The 17,461-nt window shown below is 38.7% G+C and overlaps 2 protein-coding genes, 1 long non-coding RNA gene and 1 other non-coding gene across 4 annotated transcripts; 2 read left to right on the top strand and 2 right to left on the bottom strand.

Annotated features, from left to right (window-relative positions):
- Positions 1 to 2,176: 2,176 nt before the first annotated feature.
- On the top strand, positions 2,177 to 3,702 carry LOC131013244 (LOB domain-containing protein 25-like). Its single transcript, XM_057941316.1, is given in 2 exon segments — positions 2,177 to 2,753; positions 2,756 to 3,702. Coding segments are annotated over 2 exon segments (411 nt in total). The 5' UTR covers positions 2,177 to 2,486; the 3' UTR covers positions 2,900 to 3,702.
- An 81-nt stretch (positions 3,703 to 3,783) lies between these two features.
- On the bottom strand, positions 3,784 to 4,345 carry LOC131008256 (homeobox-leucine zipper protein HAT4-like; the record flags this gene model as incomplete). Its single annotated transcript, XM_057935145.1, is given in 2 exon segments — positions 3,784 to 4,122; positions 4,124 to 4,345. Coding segments are annotated over 2 exon segments (546 nt in total), but the record flags the coding sequence as incomplete, so codon positions are not given.
- An 8,817-nt stretch (positions 4,346 to 13,162) lies between these two features.
- Positions 13,163 to 13,323, top strand: LOC131013715 (U1 spliceosomal RNA). Its single transcript, XR_009097802.1, has one exon. It is a non-coding gene; the product is annotated as a U1 spliceosomal RNA (small nuclear RNA).
- A 1,742-nt stretch (positions 13,324 to 15,065) lies between these two features.
- On the bottom strand, positions 15,066 to 16,406 carry LOC131013243 (uncharacterized). The gene is made up of 3 exons (XR_009097603.1): positions 16,279 to 16,406; positions 15,530 to 15,633; positions 15,066 to 15,274 (listed from the first exon to the last, which is right to left on the bottom strand). It is a non-coding gene; the product is annotated as an uncharacterized LOC131013243 (long non-coding RNA).
- Positions 16,407 to 17,461: the final 1,055 nt, after the last annotated feature.

Raw genomic sequence — 17,461 nt, 5'->3', positions numbered from 1 at the left:
TCAGATCAAATTTTGGCTTTGATTTTTTCGAAAGCGATATTAATTGACGATATGGTTTCCAATATTGTTATGTTATTAATTGTGTTTAAGTCTAGATTAGACCCACTATTTTAATAATCGTATTGAAACTATGTGAAATAAATTAAACCAATAAAGTTCTTTTTAATTGAAGTGGAAATGAAGCAATTTCTAGCTAAGTCGATATTTTTATTCGTGTACTTATTCTATGTAAGGTTTTGGTTGACGTGGAAATGAAACAATTATCTTGTATCGAAAATTTGCTTGAATTTATTGAATACTGTTACGTGAACATCAAAAGTGCGCCCTATTTTCGAAACAAATTGAACAAACTTTAATCTTGGCTGTGATATTAAGGTATACTACTTGTAAACACAAATTTTTGTATTTCAATTTGATAAAATACAAAAGTGCGTTACAAAGATAATTTGATAGATTTGAAGATAGATTTATGCGGGTTGCAATCTCTAGTTAATCCTCTGATTCTTCTCTTCCATTTAATTCTTGAACAAGCTCGAAGGTTATTGAAATACTTGATTTGATGACGCCAATCCAAGGGACTTAAGTCGTGATTTTGGATTGAACGTTGAACTTGATTTGATTTGAGAAGAACGTCCTTAGAATTTTGTAAGAACGCCTTGAAGCTTTCGAACCTGATTTGATTTGATTTGAAGAACGTCCTTAGAATTTGTAAGAACGCCTTGAAGCTTTGGGACTTGGTTGATTTGATTTGAGGAAGATCGTTCTTGGAATTTGTAAGAACGCCTTGAAGCTTTGGGATTTGGTTGATTTGATTTGAGGAAGATCGTTCTTGGAATTTGTAAGAACGCCTTGATCACTTGAAGATTTGAAGGTTTGATCACTTGAAGATACTTGAAGAATACTTGAAGACTTGATAGAATTCTTGAAGACACTTGAAGAATACTTGAAGCTTTGAATAGAATTCTTAGAGATGCTTGAAGCTCTACAATTCTTCCAAGACTTCACTTAATACTTGATAGAATTCTTTGAACTCCTTAATCTTCCACTTCAACTTGCGATACTAGAGAGGATTCTTTATGCTCTTCGATCTTCCCCTCCTTCAAGTCGTCCTAATGAGCACCCCAAGCCCTCTATTTATAGATTTTAGAGATGGGCTTCATGGGCTTTGTGGGCTTTGGGCCTTCATGCATGGGCCTTAGGGCCTTAGGTGTCCATGAGCCCATTAATTCATTCATATTAAATACTAATTATATATCTATTTAAATTAGGAATAAAATCCCATTTAATAAAATAGAAAATATAATTGAATATTTAATTCATGAATTTACACGTGGCACGATTTAATTCGACGACAAATTTAATTGTCTACAAATTGCCCCATCGAGACTTGTTTATGGACGAAATGCCTTTGGTAATAGACGAGTCTCGAAATTTATTTTTTTGATAATTTAAACTCTTATCGAGGAGTTCTTGACTTGAATTTGAATTTATAAATAGTTTATACTCATATTTAGGAGTTCTTGAATTTCTTTGGATTTATAAATAGTTTATACTCGTATTTAGGAGTTCTTCATTTGATTTTGGAATTTTAAATAGTTTATACTCGTATTTAGGAGTTCTTGAATTTCTTTGGATTTATAAATAGTTTATACTCGTATTTAGGAGTTCTTGAATTTATTTGGATTTATAAATAGTTTATACTCGTATTTAGGAGTTCTTCATTTGATTTTGGAATTTTAAATAGTTTATACTCGTATTTAGGAGTTCTTGAATTTTGTAAATAGTTTATACTCGTATTTAGGAGTTCTTGAATTTCTTTGAATTTTGTAAATAGTTTATACTCGTATTTAGGAGTTCTTGAATTTCTTTGAATTTTGTAAATAGTTTATACTCGTATTTAGGAGTTCTTCATTTGATTTTGAAATTTTAAATAGTTTATACTCGTATTTAGGAGTTCTTGAATTTCTTGAACTTTGTAAATAGTTTATACTCGTATTTAGGAGTTCTTCAATTGATTTTGGAATTTTAAATAGTTTATACTCGTATTTAGGAGTTCTTCAATTTGAATTTGAATTTGCAAATAGTTTATACTCGTATTTAGGAGTTCTCGTATTTCTTTGAATTTATAAATAGTTTATACTCGTATTTAGGAGTTCTTGAATTTCTTTGAATTTTGTAAATAGTTTATACTCGTATTTAGGAGTTCTTCAATTTGGATTTGAATTTTAAATAGTTTATACTCGTATTTAGGAGTGCTTCAATTTTTTTTTTTAATTTAACAACTTGGGCTATATAGCATCCTAGCCCACTAATTAAAGTTTGGGCTTTATACTTGAATCATTCGAGTAAAATTCTTGATTATATCACATGGAACTCATCAAAGCATGACATATTGGGCTTAATCAACTTGGCCCATTTTGCATGAGTTTTGTTCAAATCAACTTGAATCATTAGGCCCATTTAGAATAGATTTGCTTTGCAGAATCATGGCTTCTTCTTCATCATCTTCGAGCAGCTACTCAAGCCCTCCGTGCGCCGCCTGCAAATTCCTGCGGCTGAGATGCCTATCCGGCTGTATCTTCGCTGCGTATTTCCCGGCGGAGGAGCCGACGAAGTTCGTGAACGTGCACAAGATCTTCGGCGCCAGCAACGTGAGCAAGCTGCTGAACGAGATCCCGCCTCACCAGTGCGAGGACACCGTGAAGTCGCTGGCTTACGAAGCCGAGGCTCGGCTGAAAGATCCCGTCTACGGCTGTGTGTGGGGGCCATCACCATTCTTCAGCGCCAGGTCTTCACCCTTCAGCAGGAGCTTGACGCCACCAATGCTCACATCATGCGCTTTGCAACCGGAAACGGAGCTTCGACTGATGGAACTTCAAACTTCAAAGAAGCCCAATAATCCGTCAGTCGACTAAACTAGGCCCAATTATCCTTATTCTTCTTAGGCCCATTTATGACCCCATGCAACAACTTTAGCTTTTCAGCTGCGTATAAGCACTTTTGACAGCAAATAAACGTCCTTCGTTGCATTAAATGTAGTCCTTTTTAAGCTTTGGCAGCTTGCTTTGAAGGGCCTTTCATAGCTGGAAGAATAGCTGGAACTCCACTCTTCGGCGGCTAAGTTCAGGGATTTGGTAGCTATCTCTGCCTATAAATAAATCCTTCTTCTGTCATTAGTTTCATTCCATCTGAACTTGGGCAGCGTGCATTCTCTTGTATTTCATAGCCAGAGCAGTCCCTCTTTATCATCTTCTACGCAGCCTGCTCTAAGAGTTCTCCTTCGATAGCCATATAGCCATAGCTATAGTTCTCAAAACGAAGCTAGGCTTACTTCTAGTTCTCGCGGAGTGCCGCCGAAGGGTCGAAGGGGATCGGAGGACGAGAACTTAGCTTGTTGCTGTTCTCGTAAGGCGCCGGCGAAAGGAGAGATCGGGCTTTGACACTAGAGGCGTCGAAGGCGAGAGTTAGAGGCAATCGGAGGTGCCGCAAGGAGTTCGGCAACTTAAGTAGCGAAGGGATCTTCAATCAGAGTAAGCATGTTTGCGACATTCCTCTTATTGCTTTTGAATCATATATGACATGCTCTGAAGTTTATTTGTTGTCTCATTTCCTTCGCCAACCTAGCTGCTGTCGAGAGAAAGCAGAGGCCGGAGCTTGTTTTGTTACGGTGTTTGGTGGTGAAACAAACGTGAGTTTCGGGACGGCGAATGAGCCATATCGGCAACGACGAGGCTGTGTTCTGTCGAGGTACACTTCTCTGCAGTCTCGCCTTCAGTTTTGCACAGTCGTTGGCTTCTTTTAGCGGGCGCGGCAGCTACTGGAACGGGCTTGAAGCGCGGTGGCGGTGGACGGCAGCGCCACTTTCTCACAGGAAGGGCACATAGTGAGCGTTGTTGGAGGTGTCATTTGCATGTAGAGCTGCGGAGATAGCTTAGGCGCACGCAGCTCTTGAACCTCCTTTTGCAGCCTTCTGTTTTCCTCTGTCAAATTCTCGCAACATCTCTTTAGAAACTCACAGTCTACCTCTGTTTGCTTTAATTTTGTCCTTGCTCTCCTGTTTTGGAACCAGACTTCAACCTGCATAGGCCTCAGCCCCAATCTCTTTGCCAAATCCATTTTTTTTTTGCTTTGGATTGAGTGTGTTGTGCTCTTTGAAGCTTTCCTCGAGAATGGCGGATTGATCCTTGGAGAGGCGGAGCTTCTTCCTGGCGTTCTCGGCGTCCTCTTCGTCGCTGATGCCGCCGCGGGAGGAAGCCCTCTCGCCGTCGTCGGTGGCTTCGCGCTCGCTGCGCTTGCCGCTGATGCTGGAGATGGTGCTGTTCGGGGAAGAGACGGTGGGAGATGGGCTTGTTTTTTTTTAGTAGGAAAGAAATGGGCTGAGGTAATGGTTTTAAGATGGGCCAATCTTTCCTCTTTTTTTTTTTTAAGGAAGTGGGTAGAGGTAATGATTGGGCTTTTTTTTTTTTTTTTTTTTTTTTAGGAAGTGGGCTAAGGTGATGGATTTGAGATGGGCCGAATTTTGCCTCTTTTTTTTATGATTGAATTTCTCCTTTTATTATATATATATATATATATATATATATAAATAAATAAATAATTCAATTTTGCCTCCTTTTGCTTGCCTCCTTTTATCTTGACTAGAATTTAATTCACATTTTATTTAAATGCAAATAAATTTCTAAGTCTAGATGTGTTGCTTCCTTGCAGTGTCACGATGGTGGTCTTCAAAGATATTGTGGTCAATGGTCAAGACTATTTGCTGATCTTGAGTGATGATGAGCAAGAGACGGAAATGGGCACGCATCTAAGAGTATTTCCGGCATTGATAGGCCACTATGTGAAACCTTGGCCTAAACTTTTGAATTCTCTATATCAGTCGGAGTGGACTAGCGAGATCAGTTTGAACAAAGCGTCGAAGGCTCATACATTGCATCCGGCCCGTCCTTGGCGAAGCAAGGAGTCCAATTTTCTATTGACTTTGAGGCGAAGGATCATCGATAAAAATGCCAAATGGGGAAGGATTACAAGCTTTCGTGGGGAATTTCATTTCTTTGAAGGCTATTGGGAGTGGACTGAAGATATCCTTAGCCGCTGCGGGAATGAACTCCGAGTTGTTGGTATCTATGATGCAGTTTATGCCTCTCTTTTCACTTATGATTGCCAGCCCGAGATGGTTAAGGCGTTTTGTGAAGCTTGGTGTCCTGCGACGAACACCATTTTCACTTCATCTGGCGAGATGTCTATTTCTCTATGGGATTTACAGTATTTATCAGGGCTTCCGTGTACCGGGACACTGTATGATGAGGTCGTACCCTGCGCGAAAGAGATTCTTGGCAAAGATCAGTTTGACAACCCGTTCATCCCCTTGAGTTGTGGATATTTACTCTCTGCTTACTATTCTCTTAAGCATCGTGATGGCAAGGATCCTAAGAGCTCAGTTTCTATCGACGAATGGATTAAATTTTGGTCGAAGAAAGCTTCAAAGTATCCTCATCCTCCTGCTCGCAGGGCAAAGAAATCTCAACGCCCCAAGTCGACTCATAATTCGAGTGGTTCATTTGAAGCGCATCAACAATGGTCTTCTGAAGAAAGGGCTCCATTCATTGAGCTTGACGCTAGAGACAAGTATCACACTACTATGTACTTGACAGCTCATATAGTTTGCTGGTTGTGTATCTTTGTATTTCCAGATGGCGATGGGAGCTTGGAAGCTTGTGTTAAAGATTGACGTAGTCTCATTAAACAACTTCATGACAGATTTTGCCCCAAACGAGATGCTTTGAGTATTTGCAAAGTTCGGAATCTATTGTCATCTTTCTTTCAATCTTGACATCTCCGTCAGCCCGATTAAAGACCATCTTTAAAGAGTTCATCCAAAATCCGGCAGCAGCCCATCTCAATTGGCTTTTAATCAGATTTCGGGTGCGCTCGGATCTGGGCCCTTGTGAGTCCAACCTTTAAAGATTGCTGGTTACATCTTCTTTTTGCGCGCATTTGAGCAGGCTAGATGACTCAAAGGTGTGAACATGTATTTCCACTCCACAAATAGTTTCAACTTTAGCTTGGAGAGAAGTGAAGTTGGCGATACATAGCTGACCTCAACGCCAGATGACTCAATTCTTTGACAGGTCTTGGGTGCGCTCGGACCTGGGATTGTTCGAGTCTGGTTTGAGTGAGGTTGTCATGTTTGGCATCTCACGAAGTTGGGAGAATTCTGCACAGCGACTCGAGAAGATTGAGTCTTCTCTTCTTGATGCTTAAGCCAAGGAGAATGAAGCCATCGTCAGAATTGCTTTGATCAAGGAAGAGCTTGCTATGATAGAGATGTGGGAGATGGAGATGTCGTCATCCTTCAAGCAAAATAGTGCCTCCTTTCATATTGCCCGAGGTGCAATCCCATAATTCAAAAGAGAGTTTGACAAACATAAAGTTGCACATGTTGATGAGGAAATGCTGCGGAATTTTGAAGACTTCAGAGTCACTTTTGATATCTGCTCAGAGAACTTTGGAGGATCAAGACTCATTTGCTTAGTATTGGTGCAAACCGCAGTTTCTATCATTTCTCTCTTGATGATTCTTATTTGGTTTGTGATGGATATTTTGACATCTTCTCCAAATGCTTGTGTTTCTTTTGATGGCTTGATTTTCTTCCCAATTTGAGACATATTCGGCTTCACATAATCAACCATAACTTTGATGATATAAATTGAAAAGAGTCAAACACAATTCATGACTGAACCTAGAAATTATCTAAGCTGCCTACGTACCCTTTTGGAAGGGATCAAGTCAAAACGTAGTTCATAGAATCAACAGGTGTTTGAAATTGGGTGCCGTGCACAGTTTATACTCATGCGGGCCAGGAGTAACATGCAGTTTAGGCTCGTGCGTCAAGGAGCTGTCTTCATACACTTCATTTTGTTGCTTTTCTTCATCTGACTCATTTTTTGGCTTTTCTGCTTTTCTATTTTTTTTTGGCTTTTTATGCTTTCCATTTTTTTTTGGCTTTTCTATTTTTTTTTTCTTTTTTTTTTTGGAACTATATACATATGTACATGCTTCAACTTCTACCACCCTTCAAGGATAGTAGTACTTCAAGAACTTTCCTTTGAGAGTGATAACAATTGGCCTCCTTGCAGCGAGGGCCATGTCTCCAATTTGAAAAGAGGGCGCTCGCACTGCTTTGTTGAAGGATCTTGAAGGAAGAGTTTGATAGTATTCCAATTTTGCTGGACTTCTAGTCTCTCTTCATCCAGAGTTTCCAGTTCTTTGGGGCTCAAGTGCGAATTCTCTTCTCCAATGACCATTTTCTCGCAGGAGGTGTTATGGTTTGCTGTGACAACGTCTTCATCTTTTCGGCGAGGATCTTTGCAATCAAAACACGTCTTTATGCTTTCATTTCTCTGGCGTATGAAGGCTATATTCTCTGCAACGCTTGTTGTGATAACGCCACTTCTAACGAGACTTGCAATTTCACGACGCACTTGACTTTGAGTAGTATGAGGAAGAGGAACTGGATTACTAGCACTATTAGTAGTGTAGTAAGAGAAAGCCACACTTTCTCTATCTTCTTGATCTATGGCATCTCGTGTGAAGATGGTGGTCTTCATTTGAGCTTTCATTTTTTTCCCACATGACATAATCAAAGTGGTGTATCTTTTCATTCGAGGAGGGATCAAACTTCTCCATTTCTCTGTTATGTGCAGTTCATCACTCCCTTTTGTCTTGCTTCGTTTCCATGATTTGCCTTTGCCAAGTCTTTTAAAGACAGATACTCATTGAGCTTCTCTTCTACCCATCCTATTGAAAATAGAAACCCTTTGGGTTCTCCGATTGCTTGAAGATTCCAGGATTTGCTTGGTGCTAGCATAGTTAGCAGTGGCTCTCTTGATGGCAATTCGAATGGGGCTTTGCACTGTATATCCCAAACCTGCTTTGGAGTTTTGGCCTGCGTTATCAGTCTTTTCCAAATGAGACCTTGACATAGAGCTTTCTTGAGGATTGTATCCAGCATTCACGAGGAGTTTATATGCCTTCGGACCAAAGTGCTTTGAGAGTTCTTTGTTTGAGAGATCTCCATGCTCTGTGATGCTACTTTGCTTTGGTCGGACAAACCCTTCAAATGGTTGGTGAATTGGCTTCTTGGCATCAATCTTCGTTAAAGGCATGGAGAATCCTTCCATCTTCAGAAAAGATTCTTCCTTCTTTTTCTCCTGGCAAGATCTCAACTCGTCATGTGATGTATCATCTTTCACCATTGAGACTTTGGTTCTTTCCAAATAGAACTTAGCATCAGCAAAATGTGATTCTGCTTCCGTAAACGTCTTTTGATCACCAACCACTTTTCTTATGGCGCCATTTTGATAGTACTTGAAACATTGGTGCAATGTAGAAGGAACAACACCATTTTCATGAAGCCATGGTCGACCCAGAAGCATATTATAGGACGTCTTGGCATCGATAACATGAAGCAACGCTGTCGAATCCATGTCCTGCATCAGCAATCGCAACCTTATAGTTCCAAGAGCTCTTTGCCCTTCATGATTGAAACCTTGGATCATCAATCGACTTTTTGACAGCTCATCTACTTGGATTCCCAATTGCTTCAAAGTCCTTAGTGGCAAAATATTGACCGCCGAGCCTCCATCGATGAGAATTCGATTGACCTTCTGCTCATGTGTATAACAACTCACGAACAATGGCCTGTTATGAGGTTCAAATCCAAGCTGCAAGTCTTCATTGGAGAATGTGATTGCCAATGCATCATCGTCTTCATCCATATTTAGCTCAGGTTCTTCATCTACTTGATTGGATGTGTCATACAGAGCTCCAATACCTTCTATTATGTCATTCAAGTCTGTGGAGACCATATTTACAGCAGTAGCGTCTTCTTCAAGAGATATTTTCCCTTCTCGAGCTAACCGCATGACCCTGTCTTTGAAGATGAAGCAATCATGTATGGGGTGCCCAACCAGACGATGGTATTTGCAGTAACTTGGATCGTCTGTCCTCCCTGATTCATTTGGTCGCTTCATTTCTGGCAACTCGATAAGCTTTTCTTTGATCAGGTCATCAAAAATTCCTGAAACATCAGAGTCTAAGAATGGATATTGTTTTTGTTGCATTTCTTTCAAGGTAGGTCTTCTTTGCCCCAAGTCTCGGGAAGAGTTCTGGTTGCCTTCTTGTCCAGCTTCTCTCTTTAAGAATTTCACCGAAGTTGCCTTAATCGCCATGGATTCTTTCTTTGGTGTTTCATCGGACGGTTTGCTTCCTTTCTTGAATTCTGGCTTGAATTTGCGAGGTTCTCGGATGGGTGGTTCTTCGATCCCGCTTGTCATCATGCTCAACTCCATATCATGAGCTCTTGTAGCAAGTTCTTCGAATGTTCTAGGCTGGATTCCTCGCAAGATGTATTGCAAGCCCCAATGCATCCCTTGAATACACATTTCGATGGCAGATGATTCAGACAATCGGTCCTTGCAGTTGAGACAAAGGTTTCTCCATCGGTTGATGTAGTCAATGACTGGCTCTTCTTTGAATTGACGCGAACTTGTGAGCTCCACCATGCTGACAGTTCTTCTAGTGCTATAGAAGCGGTTGAGGAACTCATGCTCCAGTTGTTCCCAACTATCAATTGAGTTTGATTCTAAGTCGGTGTACCAGTCAAAGGCATTACCTTTCAATGAGCGAACAAACTGTTTGACCAAATGATCTCCACAAGTACCAGCGTTGTTGCATGTTTCAATGAAATGAGCCACGTGTTGTCTCGGATTTCCTTGGCCATCAAATTGTTGGAATTTGGGGGGCTGATAACCAAGAGGCATCCTCAAGTCGTCGATCCGCCGAGTATATGGCTTGGAGTAGGTCAATGATGACTTTGAGTTTCCAGCATTGTTACTCTTCATGGTTGCTTCGATGAACTCCTTGAGTTGGTCGATTGGGATAAGGCCACCAGACGAGAAAGGAGTATCCTTTCCTGAAGATTTTCTTTCATCATAGTTTTGCTTGTCCTTGGAGATTTCTTTATCATTATTCTCTCCATCTTCTTCGTCTTCTTCATCTTCCCTATCATTGTTTGCGTGGCTTGATTCTTCTTTTTCTTCTCTCAGCTTTGCAATCTGGGCATCTTGATCTTGGATATGCTTAGATAGAGATTCGACCATTTTTGTTAAGTTTAAGAGTTGTTCTTCCACAGTGGATGTGTTTGTCATCATGACATCCGCGTGGAGTTGATAATTTTCCATGGGAAACATGAAGCTTCTTCTGGAGTTGTCATCCTCTTCATGAATAGATGGAAGACGGGAGGTCGACTTGGACACCTCTTGCATCAATTTTGCTTTGCTTCGCGTAATTACACCGATGCTTTCCGAAGAACCTTTAGATGAAGCTTGAGCAGTTGCATTTGGTTGAATAGACATTGTTCAAGATTTTTGGTGAAGAGTAGAGATGAGAGGTAGAGATGTCCCACTGGGCGTGCCAAAATTTGTAAACACAAATTTTTGTATTTCAATTTGATAAAATACAAAAGTGCGTTACAAAGATAATTTGATAGATTTGAAGATAGATTTATGCGGGTTGCAATCTCTAGTTAATCCTCTGATTCTTCTCTTCCATTTAATTCTTGAACAAGCTCGAAGGTTATTGAAATACTTGATTTGATGATGCCAATCCAAGGGACTTAAGTCGTGATTTTGGATTGAACGTTGAACTTGATTTGATTTGAGAAGAACGTCCTTAGAATTTTGTAAGAACGCCTTGAAGCTTTCGAACCTGATTTGATTTGATTTGAAGAACGTCCTTAGAATTTGTAAGAACGCCTTGAAGCTTTGGGACTTGGTTGATTTGATTTGAGGAAGATCGTTCTTGGAATTTGTAAGAACGCCTTGAAGCTTTGGGATTTGGTTGATTTGATTTGAGGAAGATCGTTCTTGGAATTTGTAAGAACGCCTAGATCACTTGAAGATTTGAAGGTTTGATCACTTGAAGATACTTGAAGAATACTTGAAGACTTGATAGAATTTTTGAAGACACTTGAAGAATACTTGAAGCTTTGAATAGAATTCTTAGAGATGCTTGAAGCTCTTCAATTCTTCCAAGACTTCACTTGATACTTGATAGAATTCTTTGAACTCCTTAATCTTCCACTTCAACTTGCGATACTAGAGAGGATTCTTTATGCTCTTCGATCTTCCCCTCCTTCAAGTCGTCCTAATGAGCACCCCAAGCCCTCTATTTATAGATTTTAGAGATGGGCTTCATGGGCTTTGTGGGCTTTGGGCCTTCATGCATGGGCCTTAGGGCCTTAGGTGTCCATGAGCCCATTAATTCATTCATATTAAATACTAATTATATATCTATTTAAATTAGGAATAAAATCCCATTTAATAAAATAGAAAATATAATTGAATATTTAATTCATGAATTTACACGTGGCACGATTTAATTCGACGACAAATTTAATTGTCTACACTACTTAATTATGCCGTGTTTTCCTTTTTCATAATTACCTGAAATATTTATTTATTACTATATAATAAAAAAAATATTTATTTATTATATAATAAAAAATAAGTCATCCGCACACATGTAGGACCTCTACAACATACAAGGTACCTTTACACGACTATATCACACAAAGGTGTGCGGGACCTCTACACCACACTAATGTACTTCTACATCACACAAATTAATATGGTAAAATACCCTTACACCACACAAAGGTGTGCAAGACCTCTAACCTCACAAATGTACCTCTACAACATACCTTCACACCACACAAATGTATCTCCACACCATATAAAGGTGGGAAAATAACCGCACGCATGCGGGACCATTACCCACACAAAGGTGAGAAAATTACACCGCATGCAGGCGGAACTAAACCCAAAACCTTCACAAATGAGAGTCTTTGAGTGCCTCATATTTGTTACTTTAACTAATCTTCATTGGCCTTATGTTGTGTTCTTTTTAATTGTAAAATTTTAAGGAAAATATATATATATAACACCACTTTTCTTAATCCATACAAATATATTGTTGTATATTAAATTCACTGGAAATCGTCGGCAAAATTGATGTTTATATTACAATTTACAAATTGGTAAAGACAACCAAGATTATTTATCCTTGAAATTCCTATAAGTTATCCAGTAATTCAAATGCAATTCTTTGACCCAAATTAAACTTTCTACACCAAAATGTGTCCTCCCCCTTTTTTTCTTCTTCTCAAAATACAAGAAATCCAGTAATTCAAATGCAATTGTTTGACCCAAATTAATCTTTCTACACCAAAGTTTGTCCCTTTTTCTCAAAACATTACACTTAAATTTTTTTTAGTATTGAATCGTAGCATTGCCAAGCAAGCAGCTATTTGGAATTAAGTTGAAGGAATAAGTTGTTTCTAATTAACGTAAAATTTTTCACGTCATTATTTGTATTGGAGCAACATCAAGATATCCAACTCCATCATCGGCACCGGAGACAACTATCTGGAAGCAGTCCATCGAGGTAAATGACATCACTTGTGAGCGCGGCCACGACATTAATATCGGGAGCTTGGGGAGGGGCCATGGACGTGAGTATGCCTAAGGGATAACTGTTAGAAACTGCAGTTTCATTGGCTCGGAAAATGGTGTTAGGATCAAAGCATGGCTACCCTCTACATATAGTGTAGCTTCAGGTCTCTTTTTTTTTTTTTGATGATATTAATATTAATAGTATTGAAATGAAAAATTTGAAACAAAGCTGTTGTTATTGATCAGTATTACTGCCCTTCACCTCATTGCTATGTGCAGTTAACACGAATTGAATTTTCCAATTTTATTTTTTAATGTTCAATTTGTGTATAGTATTATTTATTTATTATACTAATTGATGTTAGCTCGGGCGTCCAAATACAAGATGTGACATTCAAGAATTTTTAGTTACTAGATTTTTTTGAACTTTCTCAAATATAGTAATTATTTGCAATTTGGTGTTTAGAAGTCATTGAATAGCACTCTTTCATAAATCTACGATGCATAATTTTTTATTTACAAAATGACTCAATGAGGATGATATATACATACATAAGAAAATTGTGATATTGTGATTCCCACATCGGTTTGGAGAAGAAGAGGAGAGTGAGAGTGGGATTATAAAATAGGTGCAGCTAGAACTAAATAACATACTTACCTGGATGGGGTCAATGGGTGATCCATAAGGCCCATGGCCTAGGTTGGTGACCTTCATTGCACTTTGAAGGGGCGCTAGTCTAAGGTCGACCCAAGTGGTCGAGCCTACATCATAATTTGTGTTAGTTGGGGCTTGCGTTCGCGCAGCCCCTACCTATATTTAGTTTAATTTTTTCGTAAGGTCCAATATGAATTTTTGATTTTCATTGTGTTATTTTATGTTTAAATAAAGTAGGTAGATGAATATATTTTATTTGTTTTGTTTTTTTTTTCAAAAAAGACAATATGAATATATTGTATCCACAGTACTTATGTAAGAAAATTAATTTGCATTTTGTTTTTTTCAGCAAAAATGATGTATACTCGGTCATTTATGTGTCTGTGCAGACAATGTGTGCGCAAAGCAAGACACAACTTTTAGGGCTGGTAAACTGGTGCCGGTTTTTCGATTAAAATCGTAATCGAACCGGAAAAACCGTTTATCGGTTAACCGAAAATCGATTTTTCCTGATTCGGTTCGGTTATCGGTTAGCACTCTCACAGTAAACCGGTTAATTGGTTTAACCGGTCGGTTAACCGGTTAAACCGATTAACCGGTTTTTTAAATTAATTAATTTATTAATTTAACATTAGTTAGTCATTTTCATTTAGGGTTCCACTTCGGCACTTCCATTCCAGCCGTTGTTCCATTCCTTCCAGCCGCCTCCACTGACTTCCATCTCTCCCATCCCCGCCTCCCACCGGCACCGGCGCCGCTGCCTCTCCCACCAGCGCCTACCTCCCTTTCTCCAGTCCGGTAGTCCCAGCAGGCAGCAGCAGTGGGTACAGCTCGTCCGGTCATCCCAGCAGCAGCAGCGAGCGCTCGTCCTTTGCACCGGCGCCTCCTCCGCCGATTTTTCCCTTCGGCAGCAGTGGCGCTCATCCCTTGCACCGACGCCTTCTCCACCGATTTTTTCCTCTGGCAGCAACAGCAGTTTGTCACTTTGCCGGCGTCGCTCACTCCGCCAGTTTTTCCCTCCGGCAATAGCAGCAACAACTCGTCACTTTGCTCCTGAGAATCAAGAAGAGATAGTCTCTGATGTAAGTATGTGTATTCATTCTATTCATTGCACCCAATAGATTCATCATTTGTAGAATTTAGGTGTTAATGGGTGGTATATGATTATGATATACTGGACTACACTGTGCTCGGCTGCTCGCTGCTGGAATTGGAAATTTGGTGTTTGGTGAAATAAATTGAATGATTAATGATGGTATTTATAATGTGAATTTGTTGGTTAAAATTCAAAAGAAAGGTGACGTGAGGGTCAGTGCTTAAAAAATGCTGCTGCAATTTGTATTATTTGATTGAATTTTGGGTGTGAAGCTAAATAGTTAAATCATATATAGATATGTGTGTAGAAAGATATGTGTATATGATACATGTTCATTTGTTGAGGTTTTAGATTGAGCTGTAATGATGTGATTGATAAAGTATTGTCAAAATTTGGTGTAATACACTACGCCAGATTCGCTCATAGATAACGGATTTTTCGTTATCTATGTGCGAAAACATCCGTAATATATAGTGGTGTAATGTATGTGGATTTCATACATAACGGAGATTTAAGTGTTATCTATTCTATTATACATAACGGATTATATCCGTTATCTATAGTATTATATTCGTTATCTATTCTATTATACATAATGTTTCAAACCGTCATGAAAGTTTAATATTCACTGTTATGTACACACCTATACATAACAGTTTTTTGATATTAATAACGTTTGGTAATCCGTTATGTATAACGTTTTTGACCGTAATTAGATTTCTATTTCTCCATTATCTATTAATTTATACATAACAGTATAAATGATAAAACCAACAATAATAATATTATATATCATCCAAAATATTTAATTTTATATTATTATCATAAAAAAGAATTCATACAAGATTTGAATATAGTCAAAATTCAACAACTGCTCTATCTATACTATTATGCCTTACAAAAATACTAAACATATTAAATATGCAACTAGCTAGCCATATGGTACAACTTTTCTTGTGAATTCACAAGCCTCTTCAGCTCAACGTACGACTCATTTAATCCACCACAAACCTGCCACAAAATCATACAAAGAGCCAACCAAGAATCACAATATAGAGCATCATGATAAACACTTAAAAAGCATATCAAAGTGATTGGTAAAATGGACAAAACCTATCAAGTTACTAAGCACTAAAAACTTCTCCATTTCACATTTTTTAGGAAATATTACTAAGCACTAAAAGTACCCAAAATTGATGCAAGAACAAGCATATGATTTTTGGTCCAAGGTAAAAAAAATATCAACATAATAGTGACCTTACATACCTCAAGATGCACTCGAAAATAATGTAAGTCTCCTCCAATTATCCTAAATGGCTCCCCATCTCTCCAAAACATGTCTCTGCAATCTCAAACTTATGTGTGTATCCCTATCACAGTATAGCATCATTATGTTAAATGCAAGCAGTGCTCGAAACGCCTTAAATCACAACAGAAACCAAATGCATCAACCAAACTAAAAGCCCCAAATGCATCAACCAAACTAAAAGCCCATTTTCATCATCATTACAGCTCATTTTCTACTTCATTATCCACAAACTAGAGATACAAGCAAGAAAGGCAGTGAACACAAAACCATGTACAAATTTCTACAAATTAGACGGCAAGCTGAGTAATCCTCATAATCACAATTCCCCTCGCATCAAGGAAGACACTAAACAAGCCAGTCACACAACCATCCAATTCAACCAATGGGCAATAAATCACTCACTCATCCATATGAGAAAATTTTCGACCGAGAACTACCAGAAAGCAATCAAGCAGTAACCGCATCGCATTAAAAAAAAGACGAGACTCAAAATATGCTCAAACTCAATCAATATCAATGGAGCACTAAAATTCGTGATCTCTAGAACAATGGATATTCTTGTGCTAACTTGAGAAAAGATCATACCATAAAGATCATACCATAATACAAAAGCATAATTTATTAAAGCATCAAGTTCGGAGCTAACTCAACGTGTGTGTGGGATGTGTGTGTGTGTGTGAGTGTGTGTGTGAGAGAGAGAGAGTACCATAGGAAGACACAGCTCCCTGTAATAACATGAAACTGCTGTCAACAACTTGCTTTACAGATCCATGAATGCACAAAGAGAGAGTGGGACCTGCACCCACTGAGCTTCCATGAGAGAATAACACGAAACCTTGTATAGAGTATTGAAGTATGCTGCCATATTTTCTTCAAGGGCTTTAACCTCAGGAGTTCTCAGGAGTTTCTCCAGTATACAACATTCCAACTACACATAAAGCAGTATAAATGCAGACGATTAGTATTGCGCACAACAAGTGTAAAGTATATTGCCTAAATGTGGCTCTTATCTGAACACAATGATTAATACAGCTGAGCATTAGCTCTTCACAAACAACTACAGAAAAGAAGGCTTCATGTTCTATCAGTTACACTCAACTTATCGCTGAAACTAGTTCAGTCATTCGGTCACAATGATAGTAAGAGTCTATCTTTTAATCAAACACTGGCAAACTTTTTTTCAAGAATGAGAGTTATCGTGCTCAACTTAGCTACACTTTTTAGCAAGACAAATACAAAGTCAAGTCAACTACAAAACTTGCATTTACGACACTATTTTATAACAAAGCAAGTGGTGACTTAAAATTTATGTGTTAGAACTTAATTAACACCTCCATCTCCAAGGGGTCTCCAAAAGTAAGATATAGAAAATGATGAATCATTTTATCATTAATGCTCAAAATTAGTCAGAATCATGTCCAAATAGGATTAATATACTAAGCAACATATTTGTACTGGTTTATGTCAAAATGAAGTAAACTAGCACCTGAAGATTTTGCTGTTGCTATTTTTTTTTTCTTCGTAGTTTTAAGTTTCTTCGTCTCCTTCTCTCAAGCCTACATTTACAATATATCAATTGACAATAACAATTAGTGTAAACTAAAAAATAAATCATAAAAAATAAACGAGTGTGACTCAAAATTCCTACAATAATGCAAAAAACTTAAAAGCAAACCCTAATCAAGCAGTGTGCTCGACAGCGCCGACAGCTTCCTTGAACTTCTTCTCCGCGTTCTTCGCCACCATCGATAGATGAGGAGGCGTGGACAGTGGAGCGGACCAAATCAGACCGGAGGTGCGGTGGACCGGGGAAAGACGGACGGAGGTGCGGCGGACTGGGGGAGGCAGACGAAAGAGAGAAAGGGTTAGGGCTTGGTTGGGTGAGGAAT

The sequence above is a fragment of the Salvia miltiorrhiza genome, chromosome 2 (assembly GCF_028751815.1).
Source record: "Salvia miltiorrhiza cultivar Shanhuang (shh) chromosome 2, IMPLAD_Smil_shh, whole genome shotgun sequence".
Taxonomy (NCBI): Eukaryota; Viridiplantae; Streptophyta; class Magnoliopsida; order Lamiales; family Lamiaceae; genus Salvia; species Salvia miltiorrhiza.
This window is presented reverse-complemented; position numbering and strand designations above follow the sequence as displayed.